The following is a 20,423-nucleotide window of genomic DNA, read 5'->3' as shown; positions in this document are numbered from 1 at the left end:
TTTTGCACTGCCTTCCATGAAATGAAAGACAACTTTTGGAAACGTTCTCCTCAGCCTGAGAAGGAGGAGATATCAGGTAGCATGCTATGTGCTGAGGCATCTTTTCAGTGTTCAGTGTCTTGTGGATTAATCTGTTACAGACAACCCAATCCAGTGGTCTGGTAAATCCACCATCAACCCCAAAATCTCAGGCAGAGGTCCAGGCACCTAATAGAAAAACATCTTGGCTTTCTAACCATAACCATATAAGTTAGAGAAAAAAGAGAAATGAATCCTAACATCATCCTGTGAGTATACTTATCAGCTGTAGGCTGGAACCGTTTCAGACACACTGTGAGCACCATCTTTATCTGCAGAGTTGGAACTTACCAGTGGTAACATGTTGCACGAGTATCTTTTATGCAAGGCAGGCACTACAACAACCACAGCAAAATCACAGAGATCTAGAAAAGTTATGTGATTTTTACAGTTTTTGGGTTCCACAGCTGAAGGCTCCCCATCCCTTAAAAAATAAAACCAAAACCACCTACCTCAGAGCTCAAGCTTTTAAAAAATATATTTTAATGTTGTATGGAAGACAAAGTTTATAATGAATGGGTGAGAGTGGGATAACATTTTATCACAACTACTGCAGTGGAGCTTAGACAAGGGTAGGCATATCAGACTATGGAAATTAAGACAGAACTAGGCCACCAAATCATTAGAAAAATCTAGAAACTGGTATTAAAGGTTGCTGCATTAAAGGATTCTGCGAAGCTCCTCATTAATGCTAGAAAGCAAAAGCAGAAAAATACTTCTGAAAGATGAGGAAATCTACAGAGACTTAAAGTCTATTAGGTACTGGTTGGCTTTGTTGAGGCGACTAATTTGGCTGGTCAGTAACTTCCGCCGGTTAGCAGCTTCATGATCTTCCTGGAGTAAGTGGTTTAATTCTTCTTTTTCTTGCAAGAGCTGCAACATTGAGATCTGCAAATAATCTCCAAAGTCATGAAGAACAGTAGAGAGGATGATCAGAGGAATCTGATTGCTCAGGCGTTTACTTGCTCCCTACAAGGAGGAGGAAAAAAAAAAAAGTGAAGACTTGCTTTCCTAAAAGAAGATAAAACAGGCTATAGGTGCTCTGTTACAAAGTGACTGCACACTTTTAAAGCACTGTACTTCAAGGAATTGAGTGTTTCTTGCATCTAGAAAATGCCATTAATTCCTTTTGTTCCTAAAAAAAAATCCAGAAGTTAAGATTTATGGGATTGTCAGCTGTAGCTTTATTTTTTGTCCCTCAGTGAACTAAACCCAACACAGGCCACTCCCAGTTTATCTCTCTCTGTGCTAACCTTGATAAGAATTTTTCTGCGACTAGAAGAGCACTTCAACATGAGTGTCTGGCTACAAATAACAGAGGTTCTATCTTCCTTTATTTTGGTGGCATATGACTTGAAGATGCCAGCAGCTAGACCAGGTAGAGGCACATTTGATTTGGAAGTCCTGAAGGACTTAGGCCACCCATCTCCAGCAAAGTCTTGGTCTTTTCTGGCTTCAGATACTGCTTTACCTCAGAAATCTTTCATCTACAAGGACAATGAAAAATACCAAAGACTAGATATTTAGTTTTTCTTTCTAGTTTGCAGAGATCTAGTCAAAATGGAGTAATTCAGCAGAGCCAGCAGGGTGCTTACTGAGCCTATGTATTTTGTTATTCTGGTGCTAAACCTTACACAGAATCTTGACCTTTCTTAATTGACATGGGATCAGGCATGCCATTTTCAAATACCATGGACTTAAGAGCTCTAATCTGATTTCATCTCATGTATTTGGCTCCAAGTCTCCAAGAGCTGTGATGCCCTGGTTTTTGGTTACTGTTTAAAAGGGTGTTTAGGGCATTTACAAATATACCACTATCCTTCAAGACTCTGTGGTATAGTAGAAAGTATCTGAGGCTGAAGGGAAGAACTTTATGCAATTCTGCTTTTGTCTTTTGCTCTCTGAAAGTTTCCCAATGCAAAAACCTGGAAGAACAGCCTGAACATTCAGTTGCAGCCATGTTTCAGAAACCATTCTATTGAAATTGAACCACTACCTAAGTTAGTGCATTAATATTTAACTTGGTGCTTACTGAGGGAGTTTATGAAACAAAGATCAAAAGCATATTCTCATACTGTGCATTCTCTTGGCTGTCTTGCTCTAAAATGATCTTTTGTTAAAGTATCCCATTTATCTCCATTTAACTTCTGAGCTGTATGCGATGTGGCATAGCCACTCTGATCTCTATAGAGAGCCAAATCCATTTTAACCAATTATTTGACTACAACTCGTCCTGCCCTCTGAGTTTAGAATCCGACAGCTCTTTTACTGGAGCAATAGGGCTTGCCATCATTCAGATGTCATTAATTTCTCATTACAGGGCTATGGGCTCTTCCCCTTGCTTTCCTCTCCCCCAAGTCAGGTAAGTAACGGTCCTTTCATCCCCCTAGCTCTTGTTCCCATAGGAGAAGCCAGCCAAAGGGCATTGGTGTACTGCCTTGCAGTCTGCAGACTTACAGTGAAATAGGCCTTTGTGTGAGAAACCATTTCCAAGACAAAGCTGGAACCTTGACTTGAAGCCATTGCAGGACCAAGGTCTTTGATTTTTGTATTTTTGTTGATGCTTTCTGCCCGGGCAGCTTTTAAATCATCTGCGTAAATCTTATCCTGGCAGTATACAATTTTCTCCATTTTAAATTGAGTCAGGATGAAATTTTTCGCAGTCGTTGCTTGTCTGTCTGCAATGGAACCAATTCTGGCCTGGAAAAGAAAAGAATAAGTTTTGAGATGCTTAGCAACATCCCTCAGGGTGGTGAAGTGGATGTAGTTGCACTTGCAACTTGCTAGTAGCAGCATCTGCTAATCTCAGGTTGGCCTTTGGTGCATACTTTGATGTTTTAGCTTCTGGTTCCTTTCCCAGGAAAGAGCAGGAAAATGTGGTGTTTGGTCCCCTCATGAGAAACAAGTGGGATCATGTCAAATCAAGTTTAAACCTGGTGCTTGTATCCCAAAGGAAAATCCCAAGATTGGTTGGATCAAGCAACAACTGCCAGTGATGAGTTCAGCCTGCCCTCAGTTTTTGCACCTGCTCAGTTTTTGATTGCTTTTGCATGCATTTCAGCTGAATCTCCTTCTTGAAGTAGGCAGTGGCAGCAGTACTGATGTGAGCTCCATTTCCCCTTCCACCATTCTCAAAAGCATGATTTCTTACCTGTTGTCATCAAACCAGCCTTATCTAATCCATAGCAATCTAGCATCTTTTTAAAAATAACATGTTTTTTTCACCTTTTTGGTGCTACCATCTGCCTGCAGAGACAATAAGCTTTTTCATCCAAGGTCTCTTAAAATGCTAACTTAGCATTCCTACATCAGAATAAAATTTTTGTTTTTCCCTCAGAGTCTATCAGAATCTCCTCTTTTCTTCCTTCCTGTAATTCTGTAATGTGATGGAAAGTATATCAATAATTAGCACAGTGGCACAATTCTTGTGAGACTGTTCTCCAAATGAGAGCAAGCCCAAATGCAGCAGCTGTGGATGCAGCAACGAAAGAAGAAAAGCTGCTTACCTTGGAAGTCTTCCAGTAAGCAAGGATCTCCAGCAAGATAAACTTATCTCCACTGCCAGCCCCTAAATGAAGTCTGGGAAGGGGTGGATCCCAGCTCCACCCCTTCTGGTCACTCAGGTGCATTGCACCTGAGCTCCCCAGGTTGGCCCTGCCTTCCCACCAGGTCACTCCTTCAGGCTGTGAGTTAGCATTTCTGCTACACTTCCTCTCATTGTGTTATGCCTGAAGACACCACACCTCTGTGCTTGGCTGAAATAGCTTGTTTGGTTCCTGTTTATTTGTTCTGGGACTTCAATGGGGTTTGGCTGTGCAAGTTACACAGCAGACAGTTGTTGCATTTGCCTATGAGTTTCCCATCAAGCAGTGCCCTGTGTGTGGGTTGTTCTTCATGGCAGGCCCCTCACCACTTCTTCAAAGATCTTTCCCAGAAAAGGTATTCAAGGGCATCCACCCAAAACCTGGACACCTCCAAACTGCAAAAAGGGATCTTCTAACCCTATCATGGTTAAATGGCCTGCTCATTAGCTGCTACTGCCTTTGATCAACAGTGTGATGCCTGCCCTGGCTAACACTGGCTTGCCTTTCAGAAAGCAAAAGCACTGTGCTGCGAGGCTGCCCACATGCTAACAAAACATTTCAGGACTTAAAACTGAAGTTACTAAGCTCTTCGTGGCAGCCATACCAGCTTTTCTTTGCACTGTGTTGTGTGCGTCAAGAATATGACCAAAATGAATGGAGAATGTATGCCTTAGATCTTGTCAACGTTGCACCAAAAGGTAGAGCGTGCTTTCATTAGTGCCATTACAAACATGCAGTTGTTTGAAATGTCTTACTTTATAAAAATCATAGACTGTCAGGAAATCACATAGTTGCATGTAATGAGATGGAATAGGTGCCATCAGCGTGGCTATATTTACAAACGTCATTCTATTTTGCTCTTGAATTATCTCAGGTTTTGGCTAGTCCCTCACCTTAGCAGCTTTGTTTAAGTTCTGAAAATTAGCAAAATGCTTGTTAGCCAGCTGCAAAAATTTCTCTTCAACCATACCTAAGGGAAGAACAGACAGACAAAACAAAGTCAGGTAAGAAAATGAGGTTTTTAAGTTATTATCAATATGAGGCCTGGAAAAACCACTGTCTCTCTGTGCTCATGCTAAAATAGCTGGGTATCCATCCTGATGTAAGGCACCTTTATGACCATACAAACAAAAAGGAATTTAGATCTCTAGGCCCGTGTACATGAGTCACTAAAGACCACTCACCATGTCAGATATTTAATATCCCTGAGACTTCTTAGATAAAGCAATCTATGTGCTTTCAGTTTGACCAGGTGGGTCATCGCTTGGCCACGTAGGCACATCTGCCTCTCATCCGAGTGGCCACTCCAAGGAGAGGGGCTGGTGCCTGTAATACAGGGCCCTGACTGGCACAGATGCTGTAGCTGTTTTCTAAAGCAAACACGGCAGAGAAATGATTGTGACGTACTTTTTCCTTATGTGTTACTTATGGGATGAGTTATCCCTTCCCCCACCCCCATTAGTCACTGTGCAATATATATACCCTTATGCAAAGAGCTGGTAAAGAAGTTGGATTCCCAGTTCTGGTTTATGAATCCCATTAACTGAGCCTGGTAATATCAGCCAGCTCGGCTGGCACCAAATAGCATTCCAAGATGCTATTTCTTTACAGTATTATGTATTACAGTTACTTTCTAATTCCCCATTCCCAGCCACGGGGAAGTGTACTAAAAAATTCTTAAGGTCATATGCAGAGATTTGAGGTCTCAGCTCTAGAGAAGGAATAATCTCACAGTTTGAGTGGGATTCACTTCTACATTAAGGCATCCCAACTGGAGCTCTTACTCCATTAATTATAAGTGGCTTGTTCTGGACACAAAATTACCAGGTACACCATTGTCACCCATGTGATGGCCTTGTGTGGCCTGTGAGACGTACAGATCACTTTGTTCAGCATCACAACAGCTGGCTCCTCCAGCTTTGAAATTTGCTCTTTTATAATGTCCTCAAATGTCCAGTAGCTGATAAAGCCTGGGAACTCCCGTCCACGGTACAGGTGTTCATATTTGGACGCTTTACTGCATATGATTTCTTCAACTGTAAGATTAAAATAACACTGCTTTACTACTAGGTTACTTCATAAATCTTTTGATTAAGAAAGAAGTCTCTTAGAAAATGCTCTTCACAGTAGAACTCATCTTTAAAGCAACACGTTTACTGCAGAAGGAAGTTGGCACTCATTGCTCAGTGCCTTAATTAGCTTACTCTTTTTTTTTTTTTCCACCCCTCTATAAAGTCATGTTGGTACACCATGGACAGGACATGAGAAACAATGACACAGCAGTCTGTTCTGTCTCCCTATAGTATTTGCCTCTGGCTGACCATATGTCTACAGCCTGTTTATACCTATTGTTTTATAGCCACTAGACATGTTGACAAAATAAATGTGCATCAAAGACTAAACTTGATTAAAGAGTTACTGCTTGACTAGCAAATGCTGCTATGTTATCTCCAAAAACAAAAAGGGCTACTCCTTACAGGGTTATAGTTATTGTAGACTTGGAATTGTTTCTCCCCCATCTTAAACAAGAGCTGAACAGAAGATGAAAATGCCAAAACATTAATGACAACAACAATTAATTTATAATGTAAGTATTATTTTTATTATGGTTGCTGCTGCTATTTAGAGGAATAGTTCAGAGAATCAGCAGTTAATTCTCTGCCAAAGCCAGTCTTTATTTTATTGCTTTTTTTGGGAGAAGTCAAATGATCTCTCTGTAAGGACAGTGATTTGCACAAGCTGGGTCTCTCTGTCCCTAAGGGCCAATGTGTAACTAAAACATTACTGCAGATTTCATCTCCTCCTAGATTATTATTATTATTATTATTATTTTTAAACAACAACATATTGATGATGTTGTCTCTTAATGTAAAAGCTAGGGGATGGAATCTCTCAGATTTTCTATGCTTACCTTTGGCAGAGCTCTCCAGGACTTTCACTCCCCATGTATGAAACTCTCTGCGGATTTTTGGAAACAATCTGATGTCATTTCCAAACCAGGATTCCTTTCCATACATTGCCCGAGAGATATCTTCATTAAACACTTTGATCAACTGTAATGAATCAAAAAGGAACACAAAAAACAAAGTACTGAAGCTTTATTTCTTCAGACTAACTTGTAGGCGTTCATTAAATCCACAGACATTTGATATTACAGACATGACTGAAGGCATTATTTCCTTGTATCTTTCATGCTCTTAGCTCTTGGTTGCTTGGTTCTGCACCAGAGGAACAGGCTGCCCAGGGCAGTGGGCACAGCTCCAAGTGCTGGAGTTCAGGAAGCATTTGGACAATGCTCTCAGACAGAGGGTCTGAATTTCAGGTTGTGCTGTGTGGAACCTGGAGCTTGTGGGCCTCTTCCAACTTGGGATATCCTGTGATTCTACTCAGGATACTCACATACTCAGGGGTCTACTCACTGAGACCCCTCAGTGACAGATTCCAGAATCTCCCTGGTCCATTCTGTTACCTTGCTTTCTTTAGAAGGGTCTGCTCTGCTCTGTAACTGAAGCAATATTAATACTTACTCCTGCAAGGAAAACCATCTTCTCACGGTCAGTTTTGTGCGTGCTTTGTGCGTACTTTTGTAGTTCCTTCTTTGCTTGTTGCAGCACATCATGTATTTGGATCTCCATTGCAGGCAAAGTTTTCTGGAGGGCAGACAGGAAAGAAGGACTCTTAGTTAGCCTGAACACATCTGATTTTGGAATGAAACCAAAAATCTCTCCAGGAACAACTGGAATAACACCACAGGGGAAATATGTCCATCATAGAGAGAAGGCTGGGGGCTCCCTGAGATGCTGGGGTTGACACCACTGTCAGCAGGCAGAGGAGCTGCAGTCTAGGGCAAGACTTCACCTACAGTGGGCCAAAAGGTGTCTCATGACAGCTCATGATGTAGGGAGTACACTGATCCCTCCATTCCTAACAAATACGTCATTGAACTCAATTCTTTGGTTGCTTTATTTTTTATGTAAGTTCACATTAATACAGATTTTTTTCCTCCTTCAGGTCCCTGTACTTTAGCATTTTCTCTTCATGGAATAATGTATTATTTATAGATATATTTGTATAAAATAATAAAAATAATATGCTTATATTAGTCTAATAAGATAATTAGCTCTTCCTTGGGATTTTTGAAGACATTTTCAGTTGATAGAAATGATCACGTTTTAGAAAGCTAATGGCAGTAATTGTCACTCAGCCTATCAACAATATTCACAAACAAAAAGAAGCACCAGAAGCTGCTCGTGAAAAGGCAGGTGTTATGAGTTACAAGCAGATGAAATACTTTGCCTATCGTCAATTCTTCAGCTAAAGGCAAATCTGAGGACAGATTGCTGTTTTTGTTCTCTTCAAATCTCATCTCTATTTGTCCTTGGATTGTTTAAGGTTAAAGGATAAGCCTTATGTATGCATAAAAAAATTAAAAAAAAAAAATGCTGAAAGGGAGAAGGGTTGGATTTTTTTTTTTTAAGATAGTAACTGATGCATATTTCTTAGCATGGCATCTCCATTACTTACAGCAATATGTCTCACAAGTTCATTTGTAAGCTTATTTGCCAGATGAGGGATAGTAGCCTTATTTTCATCCAGAAGAATGCTGAAAATAAACAAACAAAAATATCAAAAAACCTGCTATGTTATTTCTGCTTGTGGGAAGTATGCCAATTCAAAACACTTCTCACCTCTCAATCACTTATTCTCAGTGATTGATTTGCTGCTAAGTCACCTTATGGGGAAACTTGTGTCTTCAGCACAGACAGTGTGCTTTCTTATGCTGAGTTTTACAGTGTTTTCCATTGAATAGCAATACTTCAGTGCTTAACTGGAAGGGTTCATATGCTTACCTCGTCTTCATTAGGACTATTCTGGTCTTCTGAAGCTAATGCTTTTAGAATCACAGAACCATCTGGGTTGGAAAAGACCCTCAAGATCATCAAGTCCAACTGTAAGCGTGCCTACCAAGCCCCATTGCTATATCCCTTCGTGCAGCATCCACATATGTCTTAAATTCCTCCAGCGATGGGGACTCCTCCACTTCCCTGGGCAGTTCACTCCAATGCTTGACCAAAATATCTTCCTAATATTTAATCTAAACCTCCTTTGTACAACATGAGGCCTTTTCCTAGCATCCTATCACTTGTCACCACAGAGAAGAGACCAGTCCCCTTCTCCTTGTTGCAACCTTCTTCCAAGGTAGTTGTAGAGAGTGATGAGATTTTCCCTCAGCCTTCTCCAGATTAAATAACATCAGTTCCCTCAGCCTTTCATCATAACACTTGCTTTCTAGCCCCTTTACCAGCAAGGTTTGTTGCTCTTAGAGAATCATGGAATGGTTTGGGTTGGAAGGAATCTTTAAGAACATTTAGTTCCAACTTCCCTGCTATAGGCAGGGACACTTTCCTCTAGACCAGGTTGCTCAAAGCCCCGTTCAGCCTGGCCTTGAATGTCTCCAGGGAGTGGGCATCCACAACCTCTTCCAGTTTAAAGCCATTTCCCTTCATCCTTTTGCTACATGATTTGGAGTGATTTCAGTATATTTTGGGTTAGGTCCTTTCTGTGAGAAGTACCTGAAATGTTTGTGAGTCTCGAAGAACTGTCTCTCTTGCTGGATTGCAGAGGCCAAGGACAGATTGTCATTGATGTCCTGTTGCCCATGACACTTCACAATCATATAACCTTTTCTGAGTGGGATGACTTCATTTCGCATTATCTTAAGGACAGCCTCTTCGGTTCCTTTGTCCACCAGATCTGGTTTAGTAAGGATCCCTGTGAAGTTACCCAAAGAGAAAGTTAGTCAAGCACAGAAGTTGAAGATGGAAGAGGTGCAGTAGGACATCTCACAGTAAGAGTGGAAATGTTCCCTACGGTGTTTGTTTTGTTTTACATTAACTGCACTTTGTTTTGTTTTCTCTCCTAGAAAGCTTTCAGCTCCTGGGCTTTGCACTGTAAAACTCACTCTGCAGTTGGACTCAGTCCATCTTTTGCCTTGCAAACCTTTTCAATAGAGAGCAACAAGACTTTCCCAGCACTAACTCTGAGATTTTCGATTTTCATTCACAATGTGAATGCCAGCTAGACTCAAATTTGAGATCTTTTAAGAGCTAGTAGATCACTTCCAGCTTTGTAAAGGGTTTATTTAGTCTGCTTATTTCTTCTTTTAGTAGCTTTGAACTAAAACTTTGAAGATTTATCATGAAGTACACAAATCAGACGTTCGTGGAAATAAATGATTCACACTTTCAGCTTAAAGAAATTCTCACCAAGTGTCCTTTCTCCTGTGGGGTCCACCTCCTGAGCCATTTTCAGAGCTTCTGTTGTTGCAATATCCACATTGCATGGTACCACTACCAAAATGATTGTCTCTTTGCAGCCAATATATTTTTTAAGTAGCATTTTGATCTGAAATGTAATACAGTAGTAAAGAGTTCAATGAAATCAAATGCTTGCATGTAGGATGTGACCACTCCTAGCAGTACAAGCCACCACATGATACGTCACATATACTGTGAGTACCATTAAATGTTAAAGAATGGCATGGAAATGGGTTAAGAAAATAGTGTAGTCTCTTTTCCTACAGAAAGATAAACCCAAACATTTAATGTGAACAAGAACGGACTATTGTTATATCTGTCACGAAAAAATCATTTAAATTACATAAAATTTAACAACTTCTTCTAAGTAAAATTTAAACTCTTGTGGATAACATCTTTCTTTAGGGAAATATGATTTTCATAAATAATGTCAAAAGAAAAATGAGTTCTGATGCCTAGTAACACACTTCTGGAATGAAAGCCAGACTATAGTATAGTACAGTATAGCCAACTCCAGTGCATCACCCTCACAGCTGGCCCTATCTCTTGGAGTTTTATTTGCATTGCCCAGCATTTCTTCTAAAAGCCACCAGGGGAAGCATACAGATATCCTTTAATGCAGATACTGTTCACTTCAGAATGGGCCTGCTGAAATACTGTAAGGGATGAGAAAAAAAAAAAAAAATGACAATTGGTTCCCTTCACATGTACACTGTCAGCAAAGGATGACAGAGCATTGAGCTAGTAAAAGTGCTGATCTGCCTTCTTGCTCTAGAAGAGCTTACAAGAACTCAGACATTTCACTTTTGCCAAGCATCTCCACAATACTGAGAAAATGCAACCTGTTTGGGATTTATCTACACTCCGGTCTGTGTTCAAGCCTATGGGCATGGAGACACTGCTGTGTTGGAGACCATCTATCTGCAAAACAGGGTCAGTGCAGCTGTGTTCTTCCCAGCTGCTCTGGCAGGTGCCTGGGATGGCTCACCTATGCCAGCATGGGCAGCTCCCTCCTGAACAAGGAAAGACAGGAGGTCTTAGTCCTCACTGTTCCTATCAGCACTGCCTTGCCAAAAAACAGATCTGTCTGTTTGCTAGTGTAGCTCTCATAATGGCTCAGAAACCCAGCATAATAATTCCAGAGTCCTACAGCAAAGATGTGCATGTAAGATAGGCTACAGAAGAGACCCTTCGCATAAGTTGGCAGATAAAACTGACTGTTACCTGTTGGCCATTGTCTTGTCTGGCAATTCCAGGAAGATCAATTAGTGTCAGGTCTGGGACATCCGGGGACCAGATTTCAAGGGAAATTAGTTCTCCACTAATGTTACCATCAGTTCCAGCCACTGCATCTTGGGCTGCAAGGTGGAAAGAGGAAAGCAATGAATACAGGCTTCAAACTCTGCGTTGAAGTGTAGGTGAAGTGGGAATATGATGACTCCAGAAAAATATCTACTATCACCTAAATTTCTTTTAGGCGTGGCTTTTTTTCAGACCTAGATATTAATGTAAATCCATTTCTGCAAAAAAACCAAAAAAGTTATTACGTGAAATCCCTTTGGAGTGGAAACTGCAGTATTTTACAGAGCATACACTAATGGATTGTCATACACATACACAAAATACACATAAATAAAACATCACAAGAGCAAGGGCATAAAGTATTGGTAAGCTGCAGAAATTATTCCTCAGCATCAAGATACTCTGTAGACTTTAATTAATTTTTAGCTGCCTTTGAAGACCAATAGGTGTTACCCTATATTCTCCATGCACTGATAGTGAGGTTGGCAGATAAACCATTTTTCTCCAGGTTGTGTATCGGCAATCATGATGGAACCAACAACACCATGTGGAGCGAGAAAACTCCATTATAATATTCATGAGAGATTCCATCAGCTATGTAATTGGCCTACTCAAATCATACCAGTTTCTTTGCAGCTTGTGAAGGGTATGTTGAAAACTATATTGAAAAACTAATGAAGGAACATTATAATAGAATCATTAAAGTTGAAGAAGACCTGTAAGATCATCTAGTCCAACCATTCACCTACACCAGTATTGCCCACTAAGCCATGTGCCTAAGTACTACATCTATACCCTTACCTTAAACACCTCCAGGAATGGAAACTCCAATGCCTCACACCACTCTTTCTGAGAAGAAGTATTTCCTAATATCCAACCTGTACCTCCCCAGTGCAACTTGAGGCCATTCCCTCTGATCCTATCGCTGTTACCTGGGAAAAGTGGCCAACCCCTACCTCACTACAACCTCCTTTCAGGTGGTTGCAGAGAGTGATAAGGTCTCCCCTGAGCCTCCTCCAGACTGAACAATCCCAGTTCTCTCAGCTGCTCCCCATCAGACTTGCGCTCCAGGCCCTTCACTGTTTTGTTGCCTTTTCCTAGACACGTTCCATGGTCTCAGTGTCTTTCTTTTAGTAAGGGTCCCAAAACTGAACAGAGTACTCATGATGAATATGATGAATAGCAATGTTGTAGAGCTGTCCTAACCAAGGAAATAAGAACAAAATCACTTTCACATTTAGGGCAAGTGCTTACTACACTTTGGGTAACATAATATTTTCTCGTACTGCATGAAATACCATAAAAGTAAAGCTGTTGCATGGCAGTGCATGAGGCCATGGTCACAACTGACAGAAGCTCTGTATGCCCTCCTCTCTGCCATCTTTCAATTTTCTCAAAAATCATAGGCTTTCCTGCCATAGACACCACATGCATTTTCTGAGCATTTGAGCTGACATCATGAACCACTGAGGGCTTTGCATGCTTATAGCTTGACAAACTTCCCTAACAAGACAAATAGCATCCAGCTGAGCACACAGCCTGAGCTTTTGTCAGATACTGTGGACCATCTTCTTCACTGAAGCAATAATTAGCACAACTCTCTTGCAATGCCTCATCTTCTTAAGCTCTACATTCAGTTCTTGGTGGCTGTAATCCCATGTGTTAGTCTGAGGACTGTTTCTCAGCCTAAGAAAAGGAGAGAAAGAATTCAAACAAGATTGAGCAAGGGCAATACACAACTTACCTTTTCTTATTGCTTCCTTCACCTCTGAGGCATTCTGGAGTTGTATTTCCATGCTGCTGTAATAAATTACCCCTTTCCATTCTGATGGTGGTGTTATTTTTTTCATTTTGAGTTCCAGAGGACAGCGAGTAATGACATCTGCAGTAGCACCAAAGACATAGGTGACACAGTTGTTATGCACAATAGACTGTGTGAATGGACTGGGTGATGTGTGCAGGGTTGCCTAATACTACATGGAAAGGCACATAAAAGTTTGAAGAGTCAAAGGGCTCTCATCTGACTTCCTTCTCTGTGTCAACAGTACTATGTCAGCAGTACTATGTGAGGTCAACCATGGATTGGCCAGACAATTTTACCTTGCAGGCCTCCAAGAATGGAGATTTGTTCTTCATCTGATCTACATCTTATGAAGGCAACCCTATTCCTGGACTTGAGGTCCAGACTGAAAGCCTAAATGTACTCAGGTACTGCCAACCAATACAGAACTCACAGAACTTGGGTGTGTGGATATACATGTACATACATGTGAACACACGTAGAAAATGAGTTGTCCTGAGCTGTAAATACAGTCTTTGAACAATCTAACATTCAAGGCACGTGTCTGTAAGCAAATATCTTTGTACATTTTCTGCCAAAAACAAACATTTCTGTAAGAAAATTTTGATCTAAAAAGAGCAATGCAGAAACAAATTTCAAACTAATCTTGCATATGGAATCAATACATTTTGCTGGGGAATACAACGAGTTAGCTGATGCTGCTGCCTTTCTGCCTGCCTACAACTTGGAGCAAGTATGTCACATTATATACTCCTTATTTCTCCTCCCTTATCCACCCAGACTGTGCAAGCTGTTGGACTGACACTGAAGCGTCCCACCTGCATATCCATTTCTTCTACTGGAAACCAGAGATAGGAAAGCTTCTGGAGTCCCATGATTTAGGTATAGCTTCAGTCATAATGTTATCTACTCCTAAGCATCAGGAGGAAAAAAAAATAAATCCCTTCTACTTCACCAGTGTCAAATTCAGATGAAAATCGGAGAAGGTGAATTCATACCACTGTCCCTAAGAAGAGCAACGCCAGATAAAGCTTCAAGGACAGAGCTTTTCCCAGAGTTCTGGTCTCCAATCACTGCGATCGCAGGCAACGTCAGGTCGTTTCCTATACCAAGCATTCTCAGGCTGTCAACGAGGTCAATACAAGGTCGGATCTTTTTGTCATATTGGTCGTGCAAGGTGTGTTCTGCTGCCTGTTGGAGTCAAACTTACAATTAATTTAAAGGTAATTTTAAAATAAGCTGCTTCCAGAAACAAAAAAATAAATATCAAAACAACCCACCCATCCAAAACAATTAATAAACACCTTCTAGGCAGCTTTTCCAGCTCTTCATTCTCTAGTAAACCTCACGTACAAGCACCAGCCTGTACTTCATATCACTGTGCATCCTTGCACCCTCATGCTATAAACAGATGGATATAACTATGATTAACTCTATTGAGATTGGATCAGTGACTGAAACAACCTTGGTAAAAATGGCCAATTTTCTAAGCTGTCCTGAAAGGTGAAAAGTAAAAAGAGACCTTAACACTAAATGTGCTTTGAATATATATATTTTTTAATAACTGTCATTTTCTTTCACTCATACAGATGCATGGAAGGACACACATGTAAATAGAGACTGGCCACAGCGATGAGATAATTTAGTACAGAAAGTTCATTAGATCTTTTTTGAAGTTTGAAGATCTAGTTGGTAATCAATCGCCAAATCATTCTGTTGTAGTGCCCTTAATCACAGAATGGCCCTGGTTGGAAGGGACCTCAAGGATCATGAATCTCCAACCCCCCTGCCACATGCAGGGCCACCAACCTCCATACATGGCTAAAATCTGTAGTTCACATCTTTCTTTGCCAGATCCTAGCTGGCCACCACCATCAGTTCTGTCTAAGAGTCACCTATGAAAATATTTGTCAGATATAATAAAAAAAAATTTTTTTTCTTTCAAGATAAGAAAGATGGTACACATCTCTGCCAGCAGGCATTTTAAAACACCTTGATACTTTGATAATTGATAACTCTTTCATACTACCTTTATCACAGTGTTTACTGCCTAGTAAATCCCAGCCATTCTCAAGAAACCCCATTAACACAGACTTAAAGCTTGTGAGGGGTCTGGAGCACAGACCTTGTGGGGAGCAGCAGAGGGAACTGGGATTGTTAAGCCTGGAGAAGAGGAAGCTCAGGGGAGACATTATTTCTCAGTACAGCCACCTGAAAGGAGGGTGGGGTAAGGTGGAGCCCAGCCTCTACTCCCAGGTAATAGTGATAGAATGAGAGGGAATGGCCTCACCACAAGGGAGGGTCAGATTGAATGTTAGGAAATATTTCTTCTCAAAAAGCATGGTGAGGCATTGGCAAAGACTGCCCTGGGAGGTGGTGGAGTCACTGTCTCTGGAAGTATTTAAGGAAAGGGTATAGATGTATTACTTAGGCACATGGTTTGGTGGGCAACGTTGGTGTAGGTGGATGGTTGGGCTGGATGATCTCAGAGGTCTTTTCCAACCTTAATGATTCTATGATAATCTCTGTGTGTTAAATATACAACACAGATTATTAGTAAAGTTTCTTTATGTTTCCGTTGAAGGTAACAGTAAGTAAAGTAAGTAAAGTAAGTAAAGTAAGTAAAGTAAGTAAAGTAAGTAAAGTAAGTAAAGTAAGTAAAGTAAGTAAAGTAAGTAAAGTAAGTAAAGTAAGTAAAGTAAGTAAAGTAAGTAAAGTAAGTAAAGTAAGTAAAGTAAGTAAAGTAAGTAAAGTAAGTAAAGTAAGTAAAGTAAGTAAAGTAAGTAAAGTAAGTAAAGTAAGTAAAGTAAGTAAAGTAAGTAAAGTAAGTAAAGTAAGTAAAGTAAGTAAAGTAAGTAAAGTAAGTAAAGTAAGTAAAGTAAGTAAAGTAAGTAAAGTAAGTAAAGTAAGTAAAGTAAGTAAAGTAAGTAAAGTAAGTAAAGTAAGTAAAGTAAGTAAAGTAAGTAAAGTAAGTAAAGTAAGTAAAGTAAGTAAAGTAAGTAAAGTAAGTAAAGTAAGTTAAAAAATATCCCAGATTTTAGGATTCCCATTTACTGGTGTTTGCTAATTGTTCCTAATGAATTAGATATTTATTACAGGTTACACTGGCTACTAGGCTGCTGCCATGCTGTTTATCACATGAGCAGTTTTTATGCCAGCAGATTAACAGTAGGCACACATCTTCCTAGCTATGCAAATGACTTCTTGACACTGATCCTAAAAATTCTCCTCTCCTTCGACCTAACAAGTCCCCAAAGAGACAGAGGAATTCATTTTGAGTCACAATGTAAAACACGGGTGAGTTTGGAGAGTATCTGTGCTTTTCTCTGCCACCTGCCTTACCTCATCCTTGTCCTCTTCACTGTCATTCTGCTTCTTGGACACTTCCTGCTCATGCCCAGGCTTTCTGTCAGTCAGTTCTCGTAAAGAGGAAGTCATCTGATTGCTACAGTCTGGTGGCGGTGGCGGACGTGTCCCAAAAACAAAACATGTTGGGAAGGAAGGTGGTTTGTTACTATCCTGCTTTGGGATCTGATTGGCACATCCGAAAGGTGTGTTGGAGTTTGGGATCTGACTGGCACATCCGAAAGATCTGCTGAAGTTGAACTTTTCACCGTTCATGTTCTGCTGTTGTTCTGGCTTGCTCTATGGCTTGTCCGTATGTACTGCACCGAGCAGTGATTACTATCAATACCAACCACTCTTGACAGACTCTGAAATCAACATTAACCATAGCAGAGAAAAAAATCAGAACAATGTTTCTACCTCCTGGTTCAAGCCCTTAACAGGGATCAAGAACCCAAATTCTTCTCAAATTATTAAGATTGATCTCCAGAGGAAAGACTTGAAACACTTCCCACGACGTCACTTAAACCTTTTTTGTGTTCCCCAAAAAAGAATTTGACACAGGATATTCCCAAAGTATTCTCAGTCTCTCTTACGGAGACTAAACGAGAAATTTTTTGGACAGGGCGGATGCAGTGGTTTCACAACAATGGCTAGCTTAGCTCCACCACGCCACTCTCTCACTCCCCCTCCTGAACAGAACTGGGGGAGAAAACATGATGAAAAAAGGCTCCAAGATTGAGATAAGGACAAGGAGATGACTCACCAGTTATTGTCAAGGACAAAGCAAACTAAGCACAGGGAGATTAATGCAATTCCTGTAATATAGTGTAACAAAAGCAAACTAAAATCACTTTTCCCCCACCTGTTCACACCTGAAAGGTGTGAAATACAGTGCAAAACAAACAAACCAATCTGAAAACAGAGAATAAAATTCAATTCAGAAAAACAGCAGAGAGACAGGCACCTGGAGGATATTGGCAGATTGATTTTACTGAATTACCTAGGACTAGTGGACCAAAATATCTGCTAGTCCTAGTGGATACATTTACTAGTGAGCCTGTTCTTCGGTTGAATTAAAAATAAGTATTTTGCACTTTTAGCTGATGTCAATATGGGGAGAGCACATAAAACATAAATGATACTTTAAATGTGCAAAACAAGTTTATAAAAATAAAAAGAGTAATTCCTCACTTCCTACTCAGTCCAATTTATTATTATTATTAATATTCCTCTCTCCTTTAACCAAAACAGCAACAAAAAATAGACTGTGAGAAAAGTGCTTTATTTGGACCAGCAACAGAAGACAATTCAACTACTTGGGGTGGGTATTAGGAAAAACTTCTTCCCTGTAAGCATTCTATCATCACCACAGCTGCTGTGACACTGTTGCCATTCTGCTTTCCTTGAACTGTATCTGAAGGCATCTGCAGTCTCCTGCCAGCAGCTGCCTGCCACCCCACAAGAAACCTCTGGGCAGCCTGACCCAGCTGGGGCCGCATGGATTGCAAACTGCCTGGCAATAAGTAGCCTTGCTTTCCTCTGGCAGCCCTGGCTTCACTGCTCTGGGAGTAGCTCCAAAACCAACCACCAAACACAAAGCTGCGGTGCTGAGCATGCAACCCCCTTTTGTCTCCCAAATATCACTTGTGTTAGTCTGCGTCCAGCCAGAAGGGGACACAGACTTCTACCTGTCACACTGACCAGAAGATATCTGTGTAATCTCTACAGCCTCTGGGCTGTACATTTGTTAACACTATCTGAAAAAATATAGCAGTGCAAAACTCCCAACACTGTACATGCAAACTGCTGGCCAGATTGTGCTGCTGACACCTTCAACTATTAAAAGCAACAAATATAGCAATTAAAAATCACATGGTTATTTTTAAAAGAAGGTAAAGAAAAGGAAAAGTCATACCTGCCAGAGTCATGCAGCAAGGAGAAACAATTAACTGCATTCAGCTGCTTTGGGTGCTTTTGTATGCACAGACTCCACCTACATGACGTAAACAAGCAGAAACGAAACTAAAATGCTTTCATGCTTGGAAATAATATCCTGATGTTTGTTTCACTCAACATCCTCATCCACTAGCCAATTTTCTTCCCAGTGCTTTGCAGAACCCAGTAACAAAACCACTCCAGTGCACCGCTACACTCCTCATCCTGTGGTTTCTCCTTCTCCTGCAGAGGAATCAGAGGGCAAATAATACTGCTGATGAGCAACAACCCCTTTACTTTTCAGGTTAGATATCAGGGAACATTTATTTCCAGAAAAAGCAGTGAGGCAGTGGCACAGTCTGCCCACGAAGGTGGTGGAGTCACCATCTCTAGAAACGTTCAAGGACTGGATGTGGCACCAAGGGACTTGGTGATGATGGGCTGAGAGTTGGCCTAGGTGATTTTAAAGGTCTTTTTCAACCTTAATGATTCTATGAACACTGAAGGAAGACCAATACCTTTCAGGCCATTTTCTTCATCCTTGTGTTCTGTTCCTATAGACTATATGGAGAATGGGCAAGATCTTGCGAGAGGCAAGGGGAAAGACATGATATAGTGGTCTGAGAAGTTGCCTCCTGCAGCTCCTGGCCAGTAGTAGAAGAGAAAAAGGTACCAACTCCTGCTGGGTCACCAAGGACAAACAGCACTGCAAGCTGGGACACTGCTACACTCAAGATCTTGTTTATGGGCAAAGAGAGATTATTTATACCCACTTTCTAATATATGGGCAATATAAAAATGTATATTTATCATATTATACTGGAAATGTTAGAAGTAACAAGAATCATTATTAGTCTAGATCTAATGATTCTAATGATTCAGCCTAGTGTCGTTTTATCCAGAGGCAACTAAATGCCACATGGCTCATATATTGGCCACCCGCAGTGGAATGGGGGAAAACATTAGAAAGTGTGGGAAATTTTGGGTTGAGAAAGCTTAGAAACAGAACAAATAAAATAGGAACAAAAAGGATGAACAGAACAAATGATGTGCAAAGCAATTGCTCACAACCAGCCAACTGATGCTCCACCAGTTCCCCCAGTTTTGTTGTTCAACGTGACGCTACGTGTTATGAGACATCCACATAGGCCAGAGTCAGCTGTCCTGGTTCTGTCCCCTCCCAGCTCCCTGTGCCCCCTCAGCTCCTTGCTGGCCAGGCGATGTGAGGAACTGAAATGTCCTTGGCTCTGTGTAAGCACTGCTCAGCAACAACTACAACAACAGTGTGCTATCAACATTATTTTCATCCTAAATCCAAACACAGCACTATACGAGCCACTATGGAGAAGATTATTCCAGCCAAAACCCCAAACCTTCTGCTCCAGAAACACACCTTCTGCTCCAGAAATACATACTTTTCTGTTGCAGAGCAGCTCTAATCACAGTGTGAACATCTGCATTGTGAAACTCACACTTGCGTTCTCTAGAAGTACCATATACTCTTAAAACTACAGTAAGAACAATGAAACAGTGACCAGCTTCCATCAATATCTTATCCAAGCCTTACCATACAATCTGCTGTACAGCAGTTTTTGGGCTCAGAAAAACACAAGCAGAGATGTTTAATTTCACCTCCAAGCAACACTGTCCCAATCTGTAGGCTGTATCTACCTATTTTTAATGAGAACCACAATAGAGACTGGGCAAGCCCAAAGCATCTATCTCTATGCGCTTTGGAGCAGACAGAAAAATCATATCAGAGCTGCTAATGTAAAGTTTGTATTTGACTCTACATTTCCTATGCTGCTCAATAATTGCTCTGGGGTAAAAACCACAGCCACTACCACCGCCACAAAACATCCACAGCAGAAAAGTGAAACCAAAACTTTTCATTTACTGGCAGTGAGGAATCACTGTTGCTTAGACATTATTAAGACATCCATCTTAATGCCTTGAATTCAAGCTACTGCCTGGCAATTCACCAGCAGCTAAGAAGAGATTAGAGACACACCACTCCTATATTATTTCCCAGCAGGCATCAGCTCCTCTTTGCTCTCC

The 20,423-nt window shown here is 40.8% G+C and overlaps 1 protein-coding gene across 1 annotated transcript; it reads right to left on the bottom strand.

Annotated features, from left to right (window-relative positions):
- Positions 1-538: 538 nt before the first annotated feature.
- LOC125702975 (interferon-induced GTP-binding protein Mx-like) lies at positions 539-18,440 on the bottom strand. The gene is made up of 14 exons (XM_048966891.1): positions 18,346-18,440; positions 16,425-16,795; positions 14,081-14,273; positions 13,026-13,163; positions 11,204-11,337; positions 9,929-10,067; positions 9,236-9,434; positions 8,187-8,265; positions 7,190-7,312; positions 6,574-6,715; positions 5,540-5,698; positions 4,556-4,632; positions 2,536-2,778; positions 539-1,047 (listed from the first exon to the last, which is right to left on the bottom strand). The coding sequence occupies exons 2-14, from the start codon at positions 16,701-16,703 to the stop codon at positions 814-816; spliced, it is 2,139 nt and encodes a 712-aa protein (XP_048822848.1). The 5' UTR covers positions 16,704-16,795; positions 18,346-18,440; the 3' UTR covers positions 539-813.
- Positions 18,441-20,423: the final 1,983 nt, after the last annotated feature.

The sequence above is a fragment of the Lagopus muta genome, chromosome 1 (assembly GCF_023343835.1).
Source record: "Lagopus muta isolate bLagMut1 chromosome 1, bLagMut1 primary, whole genome shotgun sequence".
NCBI lineage: Eukaryota > Metazoa > Chordata > Aves > Galliformes > Phasianidae > Lagopus > Lagopus muta.
The sequence above is the reverse complement of the archived record's forward strand: the minus strand, read 5'-3'. Positions and strand labels throughout refer to the sequence as shown.

Excerpts from the sequence above, each read along its gene's own strand:
- LOC125702975 (XM_048966891.1), bottom strand. The coding sequence starts at position 16,703 with ATGAACGGTGAAAAGTTCAACTTCAGCAGATCTTTCGGATGTGCCAGT. Across the intron at positions 13,164-14,080 it reads TGCTCTTCTTAGGGACAGTG|ATGTCATTACTCGCTGTCCT; the intron begins GTATGAATTCAC and ends GTGCTACTGCAG. Across the intron at positions 7,313-8,186 it reads AACTTGTGAGACATATTGCT|AAAACTTTGCCTGCAATGGA; the intron begins GTAAGTAATGGA and ends TCTGCCCTCCAG.